Source organism: Mus musculus, chromosome 4 (genome assembly GCF_000001635.26).
Source record: "Mus musculus strain C57BL/6J chromosome 4, GRCm38.p6 C57BL/6J".
Classification (NCBI taxonomy): domain Eukaryota; kingdom Metazoa; phylum Chordata; class Mammalia; order Rodentia; family Muridae; genus Mus; species Mus musculus.
The window spans coordinates 74,135,546-74,159,140 of record NC_000070.6 but is presented as its reverse complement, the minus strand read 5'-3'; the positions used below and the strand labels follow the sequence as shown (position 1 = coordinate 74,159,140).

Sequence of the window (23,595 nt, the reverse complement as noted above, 5' to 3'; positions counted from 1 at the left end):
TCCATATAAATCTATCTAACTCACAAATGCCAAGGAAACTACAATGAATCAAAATATATTTTTTTATCATCAATAATGGTCTGTTGAGAATGGAAGCCTCTAAGTCAATTATGTAGCAATTTTCTTCCCAAGAGTTGATATACTGCTATCTCAGAATAATTTCACTTGTATACAATACATCTTTTATTTAACAGGTTCTGTTTATTAAGTAATAATGTTTATTTGTAAACATTAGCAACTGAAACATCAATTGGTAAACACATTTTGCAAAGTTAAAAGAATGTTAGTAAGATAATATGAATTCAAAGAATCTATTTTTTTCCCATTACTCTCCAACCACCTCTAGGAAGAACATATACCACATTACAGATTTTTCAAGAGAATCATTCCTGTCCACATTGAAATTCTCAAAAAAAAGGTATGGTCAAAGACAACTTTGATTTTATCTCAAAAGGCTCTTTGATATAAACCTGCTTTGAGTGTAGATCCATGCTCATTTCCTTGATGAGTGAAAAGAAAAAAAAATTTATTTTATTTTTAGAATAGCTATATTGCATGTATATTTTTTCCATGAGAAAATAAACAGTGGTACTTCATTCATCTGTTTCAATGTAGGGAGAGAAATTTGAAATGATAACACAGCTGAATTAAAAAAAAACCACACACACACACACACAACTGTGATTTACATGAGAAGAAACTTTGATTTAGCAAGAGATGCATGGTTACAACAAAAAAATGTGTTTAAGAAGAAGCCAAGAAGGATGGAATCCACATGAACTCAATACCAGTAACATAGGCAACCTGAAGAAATAAAAAACAGAACCAAATACTCCAGGCTATTCACCTCAATATGTCAAATGACCCCTCCGCAAAATGGTGTTCAAGTGGAAAAGACAGGATATCAATCTGCATTTAGGTGCAGCTGCTTCTATTTAAAACATTTCAGGTCTCAAGAAATTTTGGAAACCTGAGTATATAATGTCCTCCAAGACTTTTGCAGTCCTGGGATGGAATGAGGGCAGTCTTCAAGTTACCCATGCTTCCCAAACTAATTTGGAATATCTATGGTATCTACCCTGGAATGGATTGAAGTAAACACATTGGAGCTTCTTTGTCGGATGCTGAAAATCTAGAGAAGAAAACCAAATAGTAATGTCATATAACAATTTGTAGTTATTAAATTATACCAGATTTTCAAAGCACTCTTATAAACATTGCATTTATTTCTCCTCCAACTCCTTCACCCTTTCTAAGACAATCATATACAACCAATATCCATTCTATGGATGAATACATTGAGACTCAAAAAATTTAAGAGTAAGTTCTTAGATTCCTAACTGTGGAAGAAGAGGACAAATTGGTACAATGGAGGATTGAAAGTATGACTGACTGAAAAATCAATGATACAATAGAAACAGATGTATAAAAGTTGGGGTCTTAGACAGATGCACTTAGCACCTAAAACGAGTAGAATGCATAGAAACAGACACTTATCTAGGACTAATTGGCTAATTTGGGTCTTTTGTTGTTCCATATCAATTTGAGGATTTTCTTTCTATTTATGTGAAGAATAAGATGAGGATGTTGATTGTGATTTCATTGAATCAGTAAATTGTTTTGGTAGGAAGGTCTTTTTTTCACAATGTTAATTCTACCAAGCTATATGCTTGGGAGCTCTTCAAATTCTAGTATGTTAATCATTTTCTTTCTTCACACATTTAAATTTTTCATTGTAGAGTTTTTTTTACCTCTTTTGTTATGTATATTATAAATATTTTATTTTATTTGAGAAACTGGGAAGAGGAGTGTGTCCATGATTTCTTTCTCAGCATGCTTGCTATTTGATATGTATAAAGACTGGTAAATTTTGTAAGTCAATTATGAGTCATAATACTTTGCTGAAATTATTGATAGTTTCTACAACTTTCCTAGTCATATTTTGGGGACATTGTGTGTATAGGATAATATAATCTTCAACTGAAAATAATTTGACTTAATATTTTCCCATTTGTATCCCTTCTCTTGCCTTATTGCTCCAGCTAAAGCTTCAATCACATTATGGATAAGCAGTAGGTATAGTGGGCAGTCCTCTCCCATTCCTGATTTTAATGAGGCTTATTAACATTTTCTATTTATTTAGGATGATATTGGCCATAGGTTTGTCATGCATAACCTTTATTATGTTGGAATGTGTTTCCTACAGTCCTACTTGTTCTAGGGATTTTATTATGAAGGCATGTTGAATCTTATCAAAGACTTTTTCTCTTTTTGTTTCTATTGAGATGATCATATGATTCCTGTAGTTTTTGTCCATTTATTTGGTTTATTACATTTATTTCATATATATGTTGAACTCGTATTACTGGGATAATGCCAACTTGATCATGAGACATACTCCTTTTGATATGTGCCTGCATTCAATCTGTAAGTATTTTATTGGGGGTTTTTGAGTCAATGTTTATCAGTGACACTGGTACACACACACACACACACACACACACACACACACACACGAGTGAACATTTGTGGTTACTTGTTTTTGCTATTAGAGTAATAAGGGTTTTTGTAGGAGGGTTTTGGAAATACTCTATGTTTCTATTTTTTTTGAATAATTTAAGAACTATTTAGGTGGGGGTGCATCTTCATTGAAGCAGGGGAAGGGGGATGGGATAAGGGGTTTCTAGAAGGGAAACTGGGGAAGGGGATAACACTTGAAATGTAAATTAAAAAAATCCAATAAAAGAAAAAAAAAAGAACTATTGGCTATAGACCTTCTTTGGAAGCCTACTAGAATTCTGCTTTTACTTTACAGGTGATGAATCTAGCAATCATAAAGCAACCAGGTAAATGGTTACTACTTGTTTTACTTTTATTTTTATTGATATGAAAAATACTCTGACCAAAAGGAACCTAAGGGAAGAAAAGTTTATTGCAGTTTATAACTCCAACACAGATCCATCATTAAAAGAAATTAAGGCATGAAGTCAAGGTAGGAACTTGAACTCTATTCCATACAACAAGTACTGACCAAGAAATGTATTTATCAAATACTCAGTACCACAGGGATCATAGCTTTCTTACAGTTTCAGACTACCTGCCTAGGAGATGGTGCTGTCCACAGTCACTTGACCCCAGCTATATCAATTAAAAATCATGGCAATTTCCCACAGAAATGTCCACAGGACAATTTGATCTTTTCAGTTTCTGTGATAAACAGCATGGCCAAAAAAAATAAATAAAAAGTCAGCCTGCAGAGGCAAAATGATTAGTTCCATTCTACATTTATAGATAAGAGCTTAGGGAACCCAGTGTGGCAGGAACTCAAGGCAAGAACCTGGAGGCAGAAACTAAAGCAGAGACCACAGAGGAATGCTGCTTACTGGTTTACTCCACTGGTTTGCTCAGTTATTTTTCTTATATAGTTCCAGTCCATCATTCAGATGTGGTGCCATTAAGAATAAGCTGGGCCTTTCTACATTAATTAATAATCAAGAAAAATGCCCCATAGACATGATCAGAGGCCAGTTTGAGACAAACAATTCCTCAAGTCATTTTATTTTTTCATTTTAAGTATGCCTAGAATTTTGGGTCAATTGACAAAAGCCATATAGTAGAATCTACCCCTTGTTATCTTGACAACAAACATATTATTGTTAAGCAATACTTTTGTTCCCAAGATCTCATGTTCACATCACAATATAAAACACAATCCCACATTTAATAAAATAAATCTATATGGTCTTTAAAAACTACAGTAGTTTAATATTTCTTAAAAAAAATCTCTAGGGAACAGGAACAATCATATCAATTTAAAATCGAAGTGTGAAAATAGCTCATTGTCCAATGTCTGGGACTCACTTCCGATCTTTTGGATCCAAAGGGCTTGAACAACCCCATCACTGCAACTCCATAATCAACGGTACACAGAGAGACTCAGCGTCATCCTCTCTAGGTGTACCACTGTTCTTGGTGCTCATCCCGTGGTGATGCACCTGACACTACATCTACATTAGTAGACTCCTAGATTCTCTCCAGGCACCCTGGTCCTAACACATAATACCAATTTTCAGCTTTTTTTCTATGACCCTTTCTTTCAGTCCTGGGATTTCTACTGCAATTGAGGCTGCACCCTTAAAAATGGCTAGTCCTAGATGTTCTTCTGGAACTCTGAACTTGCCATATAGTGTCAAGCCTTAGCTGTTCTTCATGACATTTTTATTACTTCAAAAGCAGTGTGATGTGGGAGACTCTTACATATTAGCATGTTTGGCTCTCAGGTTGAGGTGGAGTTTTGGTTCTTTCTGGACCATAGCATCTGTGTGCTGATTCTAAGGAAATACTTCCCAGAAGATTTCACCTAGTGATGGTGGTCTTATTCATAACAACTGATTTTTCTGTCCCAGATAACATTATTAATTGTTCAACCTTAGCAAACAAGGCTTCTTTTTTCACAAAGTCTGAATACAAAGTATCACACAAACAACCCTGATAGAAGGTTTTCTTGCTTGTAAAACTTCACAAGCCAAGCCCTCGTTTTTTACATGGCTTTCAGCATTATATTCCAATTTTCCACAGAATAGCCCATTAAGCTCTAAACACTCAATCTCTTTTGTGGCCCAAAGCTCCAAAATCCTGCAACAATCTTCTCTAAAACCTAACATGTTAAGGTGTGTCACAGCAAGACCAATATTTTAAATATATAGTATGCTTATTTTGAGCAGGGACTGAAGCACAGACCCTGAAGGAATATTACTTGCCTTTTCCAATAGCTTGTTCTGCTGCTTTTCTTTTCTTTCTTTCTTTTCTAAAGATTTATTTGTTTATTTTATGTATATGAGTGCACTGCAGCTGTACAGATGGTTGTGAGCCTTCATGTGGTTGTTAGGAATTGAACTTTTTTAGGACCTCTGCTCGCTCAGGTGAATCCCACTCACTCAGTCTCAAAGATTTATTTATTATTATACATAAGTACATTGTAGCTATCTTCAGACGCACCAGAAGAGGGCATCAGATCTCATTCTGGGTGGTTGTGAGCCACTATGTGGTTGCTGGGATTTGAACTCAGGACCTTTGGAAGAGCAGTCAGTGCTCTTACCCGCTGAGCAATCTCACCAGCCTTCTGCTACTTTTCTTATGCAGCCCAATACTGCCTGCTCAGGTGTGTTACAAACCACTGTGGGTATAGGCCATGTTGTGTCATTTAGCTATCAAGAAAATGATCCACAGGTATGCCTGTGATTTAATGCAGTTTTAATGAAGTTCCTCAGTTGAGATTCAGTCTTCTCAGGTAAATCTGGGCTTTGTGTCTAGTTGACAAAAGCTAACAAGCACACTGGGCACTTTTAAGTTGTATTAAGTTGACAGTTAAAGCTAACTACCTAGGAAACTACCTGAAAGTTTCAGAAAGAAAAATAATGCTAAAGAGAAAGAGGAAGATTAAGAAAAAGGTAAGTCATTTTTTTTTTTTGAAGGATGCACTTACCATTTTCTCAAATGGATTCTTTTATTTCCCTGGAATACGACGAAACCTGCAGCAGTGAATCCTAAAAATGCTGTAGCACCTCTTGAATCCTAAGAAATAAAAATAAAGAAGTATTTGGATTGAGAGCATAATGATAAATGACATGCTCTTTGTCCTTCATCGTGGGCTAATTTGAATCAAGGCCAGCAACTACAGCCATAAATTAAGTGTTTAAGATGAAATTCTAAAGAACATTACTTCTAAATTCTGGACAAAATCTGGGGTTACCTATTGTTTCTCTTCCAGAAATTGACATCTTATCCTAGCAGGAACACTCTAGTTTCCAGGGTTCTGAGTTGCTTATGCTCTGCATACTTCTCTGTACTGTTGTTGGTTGGTTGCCATTAGCCCTCTAATACAATGAAACCACCGCTTTGAGCACTTTGCCCACCTGATTCAACCATATGCAGACTTTCTGACATTATCAGTATAAAAACCACCAGATAAAGCCTACTCATCTCCCGACCAAACCTGAAATTCTAAGCAACTCATAGAGAACATGAGGTCAATGTGTAACAGAAAAATGCAGTCATTTTTTCCAAACAAGAAAATAAAAAGAGGTTATTACATTTCTGGAAAGAATCTGTGCCACAAAAAGAAATAAACATTTATATCATTACAAGAGGCAACTGAGAAATATCATAAAACAACTGTATAGGCAGAAAGAGATGATGCATGTGTCAACATGGACAAGTAGAAGCACCTAGAACACCAGTGTCACTTGGCACCCTTACCTCCAGTCTCACAGTGCCTGAAGTAATCGGGGTGGGGTAAGCTCTGGGAAAGCAGATAGTTGTGAAGTTCCTAAGTGCTTATGATGAGTAGACTGAGCTGAATAGTATAGATCTAGTACTCAGCTAATAAGCTGTCTTGTTCTGGGGAAATGTATATTCTCAAAGAATAACTCCAAAACCTATTTTTTAATATCCTGATTGACATGAATGCTTAGTCTAGAATTAGTGCTACTATTTTGTTGATACATAGTTAAAATGCAGAGAAGGAAATATTGACTACATGAATAATTTTTTGAGATTGTGAACACAATACCACCTTACAAAATTGATAAGAGAAAAAAATCTGTGTTTTGGGAGATAGCTAAACTGGCAAAGTACCATCCAAGTATAAAGGTCTGAGTTGATATCCTCAAATTCACACTTAAAATTATCTAGACATAAAAATGTGTACATAACTTTTGGTATAGCATTGGAAATGTAAATGAGTTAAATACCTAATAAAAAATGGAAAAAAAAATAAAATATCAATGAGGTAGTAAAAAAAAAATGTGTACATAAAATCCCTAGCCTTGGCTATGGAATGAGGGAAGATTATTTAAAAATACCAGCCTAGCCAAATCAATAAACTCCCAGTTCAGTGAGGAAACACTATCTAATAAAATTAAGGTACAGAGAGATTAATGAGAGACACCCCAGGCTGTCCATGGGCTTCCACATGTAAGCCCATATAAGTAGAGACTCGCAAATACAAGTTTGTGTTTGTGTTTGTGTGTGTGTGTGTGTGTGTGTACATGTGAAAGAGAGGAGAGAGAGAGAGAGAGGGAGAGAGAGAGAGAGAGAAGGGAGAGAGAGAGAGAGAGAGAGAGAGAGTATCTGTAGGTGATTCTGATAAAAGTTGACAAATAATATGAAAAAAGAAAATAATTAACAAATACTTTCAGTTAATATAACTGAAAAGATTTCTTTCCTGTTCACCTTTTTCTGTTTTTAAGACTCCATTGAAAACTTAACATAATTTTATTTTATGTGGGCATAACATGTTACATTAACATGTTGTCCAAGGATATCCAAGAGACTCCAAAATGTACAGCCCATTGCTTTGTCCTTGGGTACCCCTCAGAGATGGAAGGTCAGATCATGTTGATAAAGACACTATGTACTTCAGAAACAAGGCCCAAAGATGTCTGAACTAGAACCAACCTAAAATCTCTCTATGGGGACTAAATTTCCTAGTACCAGAAGATGTCATGCAAGCTTCCAAAGAGTGAGGCAACCACCAATCTTACCCAGCTATAATGCCTACGAATCATATCAATGACCAGCATAGCATGATAACCCTAAGGGTACAGTAGTAGTATGAATATCTTGGTAACAACTAATAGCTCTCTAATTGGACTGACAACCTGCACAAGTATGCCTCATACTGGAAACCTAGCTAAGTACTCAAAGTCATGGTTATCAGAAAAGAATTTACAACCATGAATTTAATAAATCAGCATAATCCCTAACAACCTTGTGTAAAAATTTGTCCTTATACTGTTAGTTAAGTGTATCTTTAACCCACCATTAAGGAAACTTCTATTTGCAACAGATGGAGGAGGCCATTTTAGAAGAATACAACCAATCAAGAGACAGAGATGTAGAGCCCAGTATCAGTGGATATATCTACATATCATTCCCCTACCTAAGACTAAGAAAGTGGGGGTAAGGGAGATTACTTTAAGAAGATCAGGATGTTTGCTCTGAGATTGTCTCCTAGGAATATCAGAAGCTACACCCATAAAGTGTTACCAATATGATGATACAAATGTGATTGGAACAAGGATGATACCAAGAAACATGCAAAACTAGCCAGAGAGAAAATTACTAGACCCCACACAAATAATAATTGTCAACTGAGGAAACTAGGAACAGAGAAGTGTCCTCCAATGAAAAACACATAGATTGGATGTCAAGTGCCAACAGGTCATCTCTGAAAACTTACATAATACAGATTATTACATGGAATAAATTCATTATACATATATGCATAGGTATTTTGGGAATATCTATATCTATATATATCTATGTAATAACAATTATTAAAAGAATAGAAGCCACACATTTGAAGGAGTGTGGAGGGGCATATTGAGAGTGAAGAAAGAAAAGGGAGCATTGTTTTAATTAAATTAAAATCTAAAAAAAAAAAAAAAAAAGAGAATTTCCTTTCTTGTGTCTCATAGGTTTCAGTTTTTTTTTTTAAATTTTCATTTAATTCTAAAAAGGTTTAAGTTTCATTGTTGTTTCCAATTTCAATCAGTAATGAGACTTAGTATTTTGTTCCTAATATGTTTTCAATTTAGTCTAAAAGTTTAGTTAGCCACTGAAAAGAAAGTTGTTTTTTGTTCTTTTTTATTTTTGTTGTTTTTATTTTTTTAGTGTTTGATTGGAATATTCAATAGATGTTTGGAATGACCACTTGATTTACAATATCTTACAAGAGCATCTCTATGTTTTTTGTTTTGTTTTGTTGTGATTTTTGTTTTTGTTTTGTTTAGACGATTGGACTATTGAAGAGAGAGGGGGTACTGAAGCTAGTAGCTTCCATTACTGTGTTTGGGTCAATATATGAAATTATCTGTAGTAGTGTTCCTTTTACGAACTTGGGTGCCATTGTGTCTGATACATTGATGTTGAGACTTGTTAACATCCTCTCTCTCTCTCTCTCTCTCTCTCTCTCTCTCTCTTTCTCTCTCTCTCCATATGGATAAATTTGTCAAGGATGGTGAGGAATGTTTCTTGGATGTAGCAGAAAGCTACTTTGGCTCGCAAGAGAGCTAAAAGATGGGGGCAGGTGAGATGGCTCAGAGGGTAAGGGCACTGACTGATCTTCTGAAGGTCCTGAGTTCAAATCCCAGCAACCACATGGTGGCTCACAACCACCCATAATGGAATCTGATGCCCTCTTCTGGTGCATCTGAAGACAGCTACAGTATACTTACTTATAATAACAAATAAATAAAAATTAAAAAAAAAAAAGAGAGAGAGAGCTAAGACTTGCTCCAACCTTGATATTGGAGATCACAGCCTTAGTAGGTGTGATTTCTAGTTTTGCCTTATCCTCTCCATCCTTGGTTAAAGAGATTCACACAGCACACCATGAAGATAAATTATCCAAAAATATATCAATATAACCCATGCTTCAGGAGACTATTGTCAGGGGACTCCAGGATAGGTTTCATGCTTTAGAGGAAGCAGCTCTATTTGTGGGAAATCAAATAAAAAATATTAAGATCTAGCTCTCAGTGCAATGACATTCACTGTTTAATTGGGTCTTTAAAATCTCCTTGGAGTATAATACCTCTGAACATGACTGGTTCTAAAATTAAGTTTTGTTTAAAGGGGCTTTGGAACAACTCTTGTTTGACTTTGGATACAGATTCCCTACATCTTAAGAACACGGATATTAGTGGGATCAACTATTATTGAGGAAGTGTCTGCAGCTTTTGTCTTTGCTGTGCATGAGAACACTGGTTTGTCTTCCTGGATGACCTTGCTGATAAATGGAGAAATTGTAGTTGGTTTATTTCTGCTGGTTTTGTTTCTCCTTCTAGTCTGCATCAATCAAGTCACACATTCAGTAACCACACTCATGGTCAATGTTTATACTTTCAAATTAAAACAGAAAGGAGGAGATGCTGAGTCCTACAGGGCCATGAACAAAGGAAGGTGTGACATGGGTCCTGCCCCTGGAGAAGAGTCAGCAGGGCATCGTCTCCAGTGATGTGGATGGTTGCTAGCATAAGGCTTGGTTGTATATTTTACTTTATGTTTGTCCCTGGGGGAAAGGAAATATCTTCTCTGCCAAGGCTAATGACTCCATGACAATCAGAGACAGCAGGAGTCTGGGAATCGAGGGTGTGTATAATGTTCTTAGCAAAATAATAAACATGGTGACCTGCAAGATAGCTCTTTAAGGCTGTGGGAAAAACTCTAAAAATATGAATTCAAAAATGTATAAACAAGATTTCAACTGTGCAAAATATAAGGATCCAATATGAATTATATGAAGGACTTCAAAAACCTAAAGAAACAGAGGCAGTTACACTATGAACCAGCTTATCAGAAAGATATTAAGAAAGGAGATAAAGAGATTTGGAGAGTGGTGATTGCAGGGCAAGACCCCACCCAGGTCAGCTTATTGTTTGTGATTACAAGGGCAGGCAAATTGGTGAGTTCAAGGTCAGGTTGGGACAGAGTGAGGTTAGGTCCAGGCATGGTGGTAATGGCAATCTCAGAGCAAGATCCCACCCAGACAGCTTATTGCCTCTGCTTACAAAGGCGGGCAGATCTCTGAATTCATTTGCCATATTAAAAAAAACATGTACTTGCTCTACTTTTCTAAGAATCAAGTGGTCATAAAATGTTCATTCATATGATAACCAAAAGGGAATCTGGGGTGGATGATTAAATTGATATATAAATAGAAGACTAGGCTTTGGTTCATGAGAGTTATCTTGGAAAGTCAGCAGGAGTAGCACACAAGGCAGTAGGCTCATACCCCATCATTGACTTCAAGTTGCTCTTTTTGTCATTCCCAAACACCACTTCCTCAGAACCCTTCTCCAAGCCATGGTTGGTGTTTGATAGAAAGATGGATATACTGTTTTGAAATTTAATCTGTTAATCTGTCTGCTTATTGGGTTATTGGGCCCACTAATATTCACAGTTACTAATTACAATTTTTATTAATTTTTGGTATTTTGTTATTATATTGTAGGTATTTTTCCCTCTTTTGACTGACTTCTGGGGTTGTTTATTACTTGTATCATCTTGAATCTAGTCAATACCTTCAAACTGAACTTTTTCTTCTAGTGTTGTCTGTAGAGCTGGATTGGTAGATAGAAATTGCTTGAATTTGTATTTGTCATGGACCATTGTAACTGACAATTTTGCTAGGTAAAGTAGTCTGTTCTGTTATCTGTGGTCTCTTAAAGTTTGTAGAACATCCATCTAGGCTCTCCTGGCTTACAGAGTCTTCAATGAAATGTCAGGTGTTTTTACAATGGATCTGCCTTTAAATGCCTCTCTTTCTCTTCTCTTCTCTTCTCTTCTCTTCTCTTCTCTTCTCTTCTCTTCTCTTCTCTTCTCTTCTCTTCTTCTCCCCTCCTCTCCCCCTCCCCTCCCTCCCTCCCTCCCTCCCCCCCTCTCTCTCTTTCTCTCTTTCTTTCTTTCTTTCTTTCTTTCTTTCTTTCTTTCTTTCTTTCTTTCTTTCTTCCCTTCTTCCTTTCTTTTTCATTTTGTTTTTAACATTTATTTATTTTATGTATGTAAGCACACAGTTACTCTCTTCAGACACCCCAGAGGAGGGCATCAGATTCCATTACAGATGGTTGTGAGCCACCATGTGATTGTTGGGAATTGAACTCAAGACCTCTGGAAGAACAGTCAGCATGCTTAAAACTGAGCAATCTCTCCAGCCCCCCCTCTCTGCTCTTTCTTTCTTTCTTTCTTTCTTACAGATTCTAATATCCTTTTTTTGTTGTTGTTCTGTACATTTACTGTTTTGATTATTATTGTCATGGCGAGTTTATTTTCTGGTGTTATCTCTTTTGGTGTGCTAGATGCTTCTTGTACTTTGATAGGAATCTTTCTTCAGCTTGGGGTAATTTTTCTCAAAAATTGTATGAAAAGTCTTTCTTTGCCTCTGCCCTGGATTTGTTTCCCTTCCTCTGTATTTGTCAGTTATATTGTTCTAGATTTTCTGGATGTTTTATACCAAGATTATTTTTATTTTCTAGATTTCACATTTTCTTTGACTGACTTATCAATTTCTTCCACCTTGTCTTCAGATTTGAGATTCTTTCTTCTGTATCTTTTCATCTAGTGGTAAGTATTACCTCTGAGCTTCATGTTTGATTTACCACATTTTTTTACTTCCTCTCTTTTCTTCTCTTCTCTTCTCTTCTCTTCTCTTCTCTTCTCTTCTCTTCTCTTCTCTTCTCTTCTCTTCTCTTCTTTTTTTGGTTGTATGTATGTGTGTGTTTTTATTTCTTTGTTAAATTCTAATTCATTTCTTGGGTTTCTATAGTTGTTATTTTATTCATCTGTGTGTTTTCAAAATTTTTATTAAGGCATTTATATAATTGCTATTTTGAGGTCCATGTCATTCCATGTCATATACTTTAGCTGAATTGCTTTTTCTGGTCCCTACACAATAAGGTTGGTGGCTTCCAGAAGAGGCACATTATTTTGTCTGTTCATGTTCTCTGTTTTGGTGTTGAGATCTAGCCATCTGGAAATATAATATTGAAGTGGTCCTAACAGATATGCCTGGTTTGATCTTTTTGGACGAATGTTATGTTCTATATATGTTGTTTTCCACTCAATGGAAAGAAAGAAATGGCTGTGGAATTCATGGTAGAGAATATTTCTGTGGCTAGGTAAGTATCACAAAGAAATGGAGATGGGCTGGTAGGAAAAGGTGAAAGGGCTGTAGCAATGAACTAGGAGTAGCCTGGGTCTGCATTAACAGGCTAAGTTTCCATGGAATGAAGGTGGGATTGAGGAGGAGCTCCTGTGTGCAGGTTGCTGTAGTAATAAATCTGGAGAATCCAGAATGGAAGACAGGAATTATAATAAAGTTTGCCTACCTGCGTATAGCCTACCCTAGCCACTGGGTCCTACACAGTACAGAATAATACTGTGGGTAGGTGGGCACAAAAAAGATGGACTTGAAAGGAAGGTTGTTAAGAATGGATTCTGTTGGTGGGATTACAAGCTTGTACAACCACTCTGGAAACCAGTCTGGTGGTTCCTTAGAAAATTGGACATAGTACTACCGGAGGATCCAGCAATACCTCTTCTGGGCATAGATCCAGAAGATGTCCCAACCGGTATGAAGGACACATGCTCCACTATGTTCATAGCAGCCTTATTTATAATAGCCAGAAGCTGGAAAGAACCCAGATGCCCCTCAACAGAGGAATGGATACAGAAAATGTGGTACATTTACACAATGGAGTACTACTCAGCTATTAAAAAGAATGAATTTATGAAATTCCTAGGCAAATGGATGGACCTGGAGGGCATAATTCTGAGCGAGGTAACCCAATCACAAAGGAACTCACACAATATGTACTCACTGATAAGTGGATACTAGCCCAAAACTTAAAGAGATCTGCAACCTTGGAGGTGCAACAACATTATGAACTAACCAGTACCCCGGAGCTCTTGACTCTAGCTACATATGTATCAAAAGATGGCCTAGTCGGCCATCACTGGAAAGAGAGGCCCATCAGACACACAAACTTTATATGCCCCAGTACAGGGGAACACCAGGGCCAAAAAAATGAGAATGGGTGGGTAGGGAAGTGGGGGGGGGGAGGGTATGGGGGACTTTTGGGATAGCATTGAAAATGTCATTGAGGAAAATACATAATAAAAAAAAAAGAATGGATTCAAGACTATATACTTTTTATTGGGAAGGACATTAAAAATAAACTTGTTTGAATATGCTCACTTTATGATGGAAATCATTAATTAGATGAATAAATGAGTACATATTTTAGAAAATGTGGATACTCTACTACAGTTGGTGAACATTTACAGGTCTCTGGCACAGATGCCAATCATGTCCAAAACATGGCACCATAGTCTAATTCTTATTGTTGTGGTATGACTGTTTAAGTCTCTTAAGTATTTTCTGCAGGCCTACATGCCAATAATTTCTTTTTGGGCAAAATGATGATTATATGGTGACCTGTTGTGTGAGACAGTTACCTTGCATGGGTGAGGATCCACTCCATAAGTTTCCAATGTATGAGCTTTTAAGAGTAAGTTGAATTCAGCAATTGCTGGGCTCTGACCTCTGAAATGGCACACACAAAACAAATTAGAGAATTCAAGTGAAATTCAATCAATATAACGAGTAGTTCCTTTAATTAATCAAATGTTACTTTCTAAATTAAATATATAATAAAGATCCTTACATTAATAGCACTGGGTATATCTATCAGTATTTCTCATCATGTAGAATTCTTTATGAATGTCATATTTTGTAGCTAATTGTACAAAAATATACTGCTGTATATTTTCCACAATTTCGTAATATAGAGTTAGTAAATGAGTGACCAGTAAGGATGTACCCCAAATTAAATATTAATATAAAACAAAACTCAAAATCTCTTCTTTACTACATATTTTAAAAGACTATTCAGGATGAATATTTCTCATTCAGATAAAAAAGTTGCTAATCTTGTTCTTTTGTCCACAATTCCAAACAGAACAAAAAATATAGATAATTGTACAAAGAGCCCTGGATCACCACAGGAAATTTCAAATATTAATTTCAGAACTGTCCCCTATTTTGATAAACAAGCTGCAGAGAAATGGGGTTAGCAAAACATATTCAGGAAAAACTGGCTTGTTCACTGAGACTATGTTCTATTTGAAAGATCCAGCTCTGACTCATATGAACAACTCACATATACTACAGAGAATCCAAGCCACCCCTATCACTAAGTGTGATGGTTTAGTGTATAATGTGCTTGTTGTTAAAGAATGAGAACTTGAGTTTGAATTCATAAAACTCATGTAAAAGACAGACATAATAGTATGCACCTATTGCAACATGGGTGGCAGAGAGAGAAGAATCCCTGGAAAATCTCCCAGACCAGCTAGTATGATGTATATAGCAGTGAAAAATAGGACTGTTCCTCAAATAAGGTGGAAAGCAAGTAAGATACCCAATCTTGTCTCTACAGTGTTCTGTGCCACTCTGCAAACATGCACCTATACTCACAAAGATTCTCTCTCTCTCTCTCTCTCTCTCTCTCTCTCTCTCTCTCTCTCACACACACACACACACACACACACACACACACCACACAGAGACAGAGACAGAGAGACAGAGAGAGAGACAGAGAGCTTGGCCCCTGAATGACTTGCTTCTTGCTATGCTGATTTGCACTCCCAAACATGCTCTCAGCATATCGCCATCTCTAGTGTGACGACAAAGCAAGAGCTAAACATGATCATGCCATGCTCTTGAATCTATAATAGTGGGAGTCAAATAGATATATTTTTAAATATAGCACCCAGCCTCTAGTGTTTTGTAGTAACAAAAGGAAATAGGCTAAAATGGAAAATGATTAACTTTCCCTTTCCTACATGGTAATTTTGTCAATATGTCTCCACCCTTTTATGTCTCATGGATATATAATTTCTAATCACCAAACTTAATATCAGATGACAGCGAGTTCCTGTGCTGCCCAACTGCAGAGGATATTAAACTTATGGGTCTCTACTAATCAGAGGTTGCTATCCAAGGTATGACTAGGCAAGTCATAGCATGAGAGAGAATATCAGCAATGTGGTCAACCAAAAAAGTACTAGTATCTAAAATACCTTTAAAACTCTTAATGATGCACAAAGAACATTTAAAAAAATACAGATAACCAAGAAAAAAATGGACCAACATCTTGACAGACACTAAACATATAGGCTGTATACAGTCAACAACTATATAAAAATATGCTAAGCCTCTTTACAGTAAACAAAGCATAACTTAAAACTGTAAGGCACCATTAACATATCTGGGCATACTAAATCTAAAAAGACTGACAGAAAGCAATGTGAATGTACATCTATTAACAGTAGAATAGATATAAGATGTAATACTGCACGGCCATAAAAATAAATAAGTCAAAAGAACCGACATACAGAAATGGGTTAATATCACAAAAGAACCAATGAACCTAGACACACTGATAAATACTGAATGCCTCTGTTTCCATAAGCTTAAAAAGGAAGAAAACTGAAGATAAAACTAAATTATTAAACTTCATATGCATCATAGTCTCAGATTTTAAATTTAAATTTAATATGGTTTGAGTTGATTTTTATATAGTTTAGGCTAGTTTTATGTCAAGATGATACAAACTAGTGTCATCAGAGAGGAAGAAGCTTCGATTAAGAAAGTACCTCCACAAAATCAGGCTGTAGGTAAGCCTGTGGGAAATTTCTTAATTAGTGATCAATGGTGGAGGGCTCAGACCATCTGAGTGGGGCCATCCATGGGCTGATGGCTGTATGTTCTATAAGAAAATACACTGAGGTTTGGACCAGTGTCTGGAGAAGACCTGGTGTGCTGGCTCTGCACCTACTCCTACAACACCCAGAAGAAGCTCAACTCCCAAATGCTCTAACATGCCCAGGACCATAGGGACACAGGATCCCCCCTTCCAGTCAGAGGCACGGGTTCCTTCTTGTTTGACCTGCACCTGAAGCAGACCTGGAGTGCTGGCTCTGTACCCACTTCTACAATACCCAGAGGAAGCCCAACTCCCAGGTGCTCTATCACAGCCAGGAACACAGGTGAGGTAACAAGATCTGCCCCAACACCCAGAGATACTGGGATCCTCAGGGATCCAGGTACACAGGAACCTCTGCCTGGCCAGTGGCACAGGTTCCTTTCAGTTTGAATCTGCTACCAGAGCAGACCTGGGAAGCTGGCTCTACACCCACTCCTACAACAACTAGAAGGAAGCTGACTCCCAAGTGCTCTAACATGCCCAGGATCACAGAATCACTGGATCACAGGTGCCCTGACATGCCCAGGATCACAAGAACACAGGATCACAGAGGAAGCTCGATTCGCAGGAGATGGAACAGACCCAGGATCACTGGAGCTCTGACACACTCAAGATCACAGTTGAAACCACAATATGTTTCCCCAAACCCGCCATAACTGAGAACTTCACAGGAACCAGGGAAACACAAATCCCAGCCCAGCCAGAGGCACCTGTGCCCTGAGCAAAGCCAGGGCTCTGACTCCCCACCCAATTCTGTGGTACTCAGAGAAAGCTTGACACAACAGGATCTGAGGAGCTTGGTCACACCAGGTTTTCAGGATCCCCGAGACAGTTGGACTACAAGGAGCTTTGACACACCTGTGATCTCAGGATCCCAGGTTCCCAGGATCCCAGGATCAAAGAGACAGCTGGACTCCAAGCAGTTATGACACAACCAGGATCACAGGAGGGACAGGCTCCAGTCAGAAACAGCAAGGGCAAATAGCACCAGAGATAACCAGATGGAGAGAGGCAACCGCAAGAACATAAGCAACAGAAACCAAGGCTACTTGGCATAATCAGAACCCAGGTCTCCCACCACAGCAAGTCCTGGATACCCTGACACATAGGAAAAGCAAGACTCTGATTTAAAATTACATCTCATGATGATGATAGACGACTTTAAGAAGAACATAAATCACACCCTTAACGAAAAACAAGAGAACACAGGTAAACATGTAGAAGCCCTTAAAGAGGAAATACAAAAATCCCTTAAAAATTACAGGAAAACATAACCAAACAGGTAAAGGAACTGAACAAAACCATCCAGGATCAAAAAATGAAAATTAAAAAAATAAAGAAATCACAAAGGGAGACAACCCTGGAGATAGAAAACCTAGGAAAGAGGTCAGGAGTTATAAATGCAAGCATCACCAACAAAATACAAAAGACAGAAGAGAAAATCTCAGGGGCAGAAGATACCATAGAAAACATTGACACAATAGTCAAGGAAAATGCAAAATTGAAAAAGCTCCTAACCCAAAACATCTAGGAAATCCAGGACACAATAAGAAGACTAAACCTAAGGATAATAGGTATAGAAGAGAGGGAAGATTCCCAGCTTAAATGGACAGTAATTATCTTCAACAAAATAATAGAAGAAAACTTTCCTGTCATAAAGAAAGAGATGCTCATAAATATACAAGAAACCTATAGAACTCCAAATAGACTGGACTAGAAAATAATCCTCCCATTAAATAATAATCAAAAGAAGAAAATGCACAAAACAAAGAAAATATTAAAAGCAGTAAGGGAAAAATGTCAAGTAACATATAAATGCAGACCTATCAGAATGACCCCAGACATTTCACCAGAGACTATAAACTCCAGAAGATCCTGGAGAGATGTCATAAGACCCTAAGAGAACACAAATGCCAGCCAAGGTTACTATACCCAACAAAACTGTCAATTAACATAGAAGAAGAAATAAAAATATTCCATGACAAAAACAAATTTACACACTATCTTTCCACAAATCCAGGCCTACAAAGGATAATACATGGAAAACTTCAACACAAGGAGGGAAACTACACCTTAGAAAAAGCAAGAAAATAATCTTCTTTCAGCAAACTCAGGAGAAGATAGCCACACAAACATAATTTTATATCTAACAACAAAAATAACAGGAAGAAACAATCACTATTCCTTATTATCTCTTAAAATCATAGGGCTCAATTCCCCCCAAAAAAGCCATAGACCAAAAGACTGGATATGTAAACAGCACCCAGCATTTTGCTGCACATAGGAAACACACCTCAGTAACAAAGACAGACACTACCTCGGAGTAAAAGGCTGGAAAAATTTTCCAAGCAATTGGTCCCAAGAAACAAGCTTGAGTGGCCATTCTAATATCAAACAAAATTGACTTTCAACCAAAAATTATCAAAAAAGGTAAGGAAGGAAACTTCATACTTGTCAAAGGAAAAATCTACCAAGAAAAATTCTCAATTATTAACATCTATGCTCCAAATGTAAGGGTACTCACATTCATAAAAGAAATGTTACTAAAGCTCAAAGCACATATTGAACCTTACACAATAATAGTTTGAGACTTCAACACCACATCTTCAACAATGGACAGATCATGGAAACAGAAACGAAACAGAGGCACACTGAGACTAACAGAAGTTATGAACCAAATGTATTTAACAGATTTGTATAGAACATTTCATCCTAACACAAAAGAATATACCTCCTCAGCACCACTCTGTACTTTCTCCAAAATTGACCATATAAATGGTGACAAAAAAGGCCTCAACAGATACAAGAACATTGAAATTATCCCATGCATCTTATCTGATCACCATGGACTAAGGGTGGTCTTGTCTTGTCTCATCTGTTTCCTTTCCTTTTTCCTTTCCTTTTTCCTTTCCTTTTTCCTTTCCTTTTTCCTTTCCTTTCTCCTTTCCTTTCTCCTTTCCTTTCTCCTTTCCTTTCTCCTTTCCTTTCCTTTCCTTTCCTTTCCTTTCCTTTCCTTTCCTTTCCTTTCCTTTCCTTTCCTTTCCTTTCCTTTCCTTTCCTTTCCTTCCCCCTTCCCTTCCCTTCCCTTCCTTTCTCCTTTCCTTTCTCCTTTCCTTTCTCCTTTCCTTTCTCCTTTCCTTTCTCCTTTCCTTTCTCCTTTCCTTTCTCCTTTCCTTTCTCCTTTCCTTTCTCCTTTCCTTTCTCCTTTCCTTTCTCCTTTCCTTTCTCCTTTCCTTTCTCCTTTCCTTTCTCCTTTCCTTTCTCCTTTCCTTTCTCCTTTCCTTTCTCCTTTCCTTTCTCCTTTCCTTTCTCCTTTCCTTTCTCCTTTCCTTTCTCCTTTCCTTTCTCCTTTCCTTTCTCCTTTCCTTTCTCCTTTCCTTTCTCCTTTCCTTTCCTTTCCTTTCCTTTCCTTTCCTTTCCTTTCCTTTCCTTTCCTTTCCTTTCCTTTCCTTTCCTTTCCTTTCCTTTCCTTCCCTTCCCTTCCCTTCCCTTCCCTTCCCTTCCCTTCCCTTCCCTTCCCTTCCCTTCCTCTCTCTCTCTCTCTCTCTCTCTCTCTCTCTCTCTCTTTCTTTCTTTTTTCTTTATTTACATTTTAAATGTTATCCCTTTCCTAGTTTAACCTCTGAAAACTCCTCCTCCCCACCTCCTGCCCCTCCCCCTGCTCACCAACCTACTCACTCTTGCTTCCTGACCTTGGCATCTTCCTATACAGGGGCATATAACCTTCACAGGGCCAAGGGCCTCTCCTCCCATTGATGACCAACTAGGCCAACCTCTGCTAATATATGCAGCTAGAGCCATGAGTCCAACCATGTGTTTTCTTCGGTTGGTGGTTTAGTCCTAGGGAGCTATGGATGTACTGGTTAGTTCATATTGTTGCTCCTCCTATGGGGCTGCAAACCTCTTCAGCTCTGTGGGTCCTTTCTCTAACTCCTTCATTGGGGACCTTGTGCTCTGTCCAATGGATGTCTGTGATCATCTACTTCTGTATTTTTCAGGCACTGGCAGAGCCTCTCAGGAGACAGGTATATCAGCCTCCGGTCAACAAGCCCTTTTTGGCATTCACAATAGTGTCTGGTTTTGGTGGTTGTTTATGGGATGGATCCTCAGGTTGGGCAGTCTCAGGATGGTCATTCCTTCAGTGTCTGCTTCACACTTTGTCTCTTTAACTCCTATGGGTATTTTGTTCCCCCTTCTAAGAAGGATCAAAGTATCCACACTTTGGTCTTCCTTCTTCTGAGTTTCATGTGTTTTGTTAATTGTATCTTGAGTATTCTGAGCTTTTGAGCTAATATGCTCTTATCAGTGAGTGCATATCTTTTGTGATTGGGTTATGTCTCTCAGTATGATATTCTCCAGATACATCCATTTGCCTAAGAATTTCATAAATTCATTGTTTTTAATAGTTAAGTAATACTCCATTGTGTAAATGTACCACATATTCTGTATCCATTCCTCTGTTGAGGGACATCTGGGATCTTTCCAGCTTCTAGCTATTATAAGTCAGGCTGCTATGAACATAGTGGAGCATGTGTTTTTATTACCAGTTGGAACATAGTCTGGGTATATGCCCAGGAGAGGTATTGGTGGATACTCTGGTAATACTATGTCCAATTTTCTGAGGAACCACCAGACTGATTTCCAGAGTGGTTATACATGCTTGCAATCCCAGCAGCAATGCAGGAGTGTTACTCTTCCTCCACATCCTCACCAGCATCTGCTGTGAATTATTTTCTTTAATTTATATCTTGGAATTTTTTCTTTCTCCTTTAAATCTTACAAATTTTTGTGTGTGTGAGTGCATAGCACTCTAGAATGGTGTACTAGATTTCTTTCTACTGTTGTGGTAAAACATTTTGATAGAGGAAACTTAAGAACTGGACTTATTTGGGCTCATGTTTCGAGAGGAATAAATGTTTACCACTCTCATAGTGGGCAAGGGTGGCATCTGACAGACTTAGTGAGTAGAGCAGTAAGTGGATAGTTCCCTTCTTAAAACACCAACAGAAGGCAGAGAGAGAAATGGAAATGGCACCAGTCTTATAAATTTTCAAAGCCTCTCAGTAGTTAGATACCTCCTTCAACAAGTCAGAGGTCCTAAATGCTCCTAAACATTATGACCAACTGGAAACTATGACTTCAATTATACAAGCTATTCACATTCGAACAACTGCAATAGGCATCCGTTGCCTTCTGGTCCTGACATTGTTCCTACCCTTTTTCATTGCCACTGTAACTCCCAGATGACTATCTCTTTCCAAGACCTCCCCAACACAGAAGTAATGCATGGGCATTAGTGTCTGGTAGCCAAAGGTTCAAGTCCTGACATCAATGTTAACTAAAAGAAATAATTTTTTTTATCCTCTTCAAGATGTATCTTTATTTTCTTCACACAAATAGTGCCTGCCTCCTACAATTTGGAACAATGAATTGGAACACCACTCAGAAAACTGTTTCAATTATATTTGGCACTCTGCAAATGCTCAACAAACATTTATCAATATATTTACCAAGAATTTAAAGCCCTGTGAATTCTTTTCACAGGAGATCTCCCTTTCTTACCCATCCATGTATTGAATGTAAAACTTACACATCTAAGTTATCATTTGGTTCCTAATAAGACTAATTCTATATTACAGTTCCATCAACTGGAATACTCTGATTCATTGTTCCCTCTAGTACATTTATTTCCAAAATATATAGAGACTAGTGAATATCCTATATATATTTCCAACACATTTCCTTTAGAAGAAATTTCTCTAGAGTAAGCATAGAAGTGATTATGTTTTTGGAATAGACACAGTGCTGTGATGTGTAAGTATTTTTAAAATAAAGGTTATTTTTTTAAAGCTGAAATATGCTGCCACTTTAAGTAACCAAACATTTACTGTGAAAATCAAAATAAGAAACAAAAAGAAAAAGGGGAATAGTACCTCAGGTATACTTTCTATATTACTAGAGACCCAGACCACAAGGAGAGAGAGAGAGAGAGAGAGAGAGAGAGAGAGAGAGAGAGAGAGGCATTATGTGCTTCTTCATCATAATGATAATAGCACTAGCTATCCATGCTATTATCACGTGATATTTCTATGATTTCTATAAGATCTAAATTCCACCTAATTGTAGACTAACATACCTAAGTTACTGGATCTCCAAGTTGAGAATGTTCCTAAGCATGCTTAATTTTGATCCATTTATTTATGCTTGAATTCAAATCCCAGAAATTTATAAGTTACTTAACCTCCCTGGATTCTGTCCTACACACATAAGGGGAAAACAACCATAGTATCTTCTTCCTACATTGTTGTGAAGATTAATTGAGTCTGTGTGTGCAATGCATATAATAGCACAGTGTCTGGTATTCAGTGGTATTCTATTCAATTTGGTTCTTTGATAAGCATTACAGTAATGTTATTATTCTGAAGTGTTGGAGACAAGCAAAGGAGTAACATACATTGAGATTCACCATCTTGAAATCAGAAAATGGAATCTTTTCAATGAATTTCATTATACGTAGAGTTAACACTTCTAGCAAGGTCCACCAGAAAGGAAAAAAAGCAAAATTCAAATTTAAAAAGATAGCTTATTAGTCTCAGATTTACTTTCAAAACTTAAGAAGGGTCAGGAATGTATTTGCATAATAAAATATATAACTTTCTAACTTCTGATCAGTTATAGATGGCTATCTTGGAAAAGTCTTATACTATTGAGATGCTAAAGTCATCAATTTTGGAACCCAGAAACATTTCTCTGTAAGCTCAAGCTGCCTATTCACATTTCAAATACTTTGGCTTCACATAATTTCCACCTTCTACCTAGTAAGGATGCTGTTCATCTTTAGATGTTTGCTCTAATTACCTTAGTTCGTTGTTATGAATTTCCATGATTTTTCTTTCCAATTTCTGTGACTGCTTGGGAAAAATCTCAAACTCACTGATATAATTCTCAGGATGCTCATCAGGATAGTAATCACCAAACTCAGCTGTAACCATCAAAAATTGGAGGAAAAGAGAGAAATTAAAAAACAACACAATGAGAGGACACACACACTGTCTTCCACCATTCAAAAACAACACAATGAGAGCACACACTGTCTTCTACCAATCAAAAGAAAATAGACTAAACTTACACAATATAATTCATTTGTACTTATGGGGAAACCACCAGCCTAATTTTCCAGAGACATATTCATATTCATATCTGGCTATGTGAGTGTGGGTGCTGGTTAATCTTTCCTTTGCCTCATTTTCCATGTCATAAAATG

At 37.2% G+C, this 23,595-nt stretch overlaps 1 protein-coding gene across 3 annotated transcripts in view; it reads right to left on the bottom strand.

Moving 5' to 3' along the window:
- The window catches only part of Frmd3 (FERM domain containing 3), a 188,987-nt gene that overhangs the window by 43,074 nt on the left and 122,318 nt on the right, over positions 1–23,595 (bottom strand). For 2 of the 3 annotated variants that reach the window (NM_001163732.1, NM_172869.4), the window contains exons 6-8: positions 23,190–23,313; positions 14,020–14,107; positions 5,486–5,574 (exon numbers count right to left, since the gene is read on the bottom strand). In NM_001163732.1, the coding sequence (NP_001157204.1) occupies positions 5,486–5,574; positions 14,020–14,107; positions 23,190–23,313 (301 nt within the window). Of the gene's footprint in view, positions 1–1,078; positions 1,133–5,485; positions 5,575–14,019; positions 14,108–23,189; positions 23,314–23,595 lie in introns of all 3 variants that reach the window. The other variant, XM_030253548.1, reaches the window with a different exon arrangement.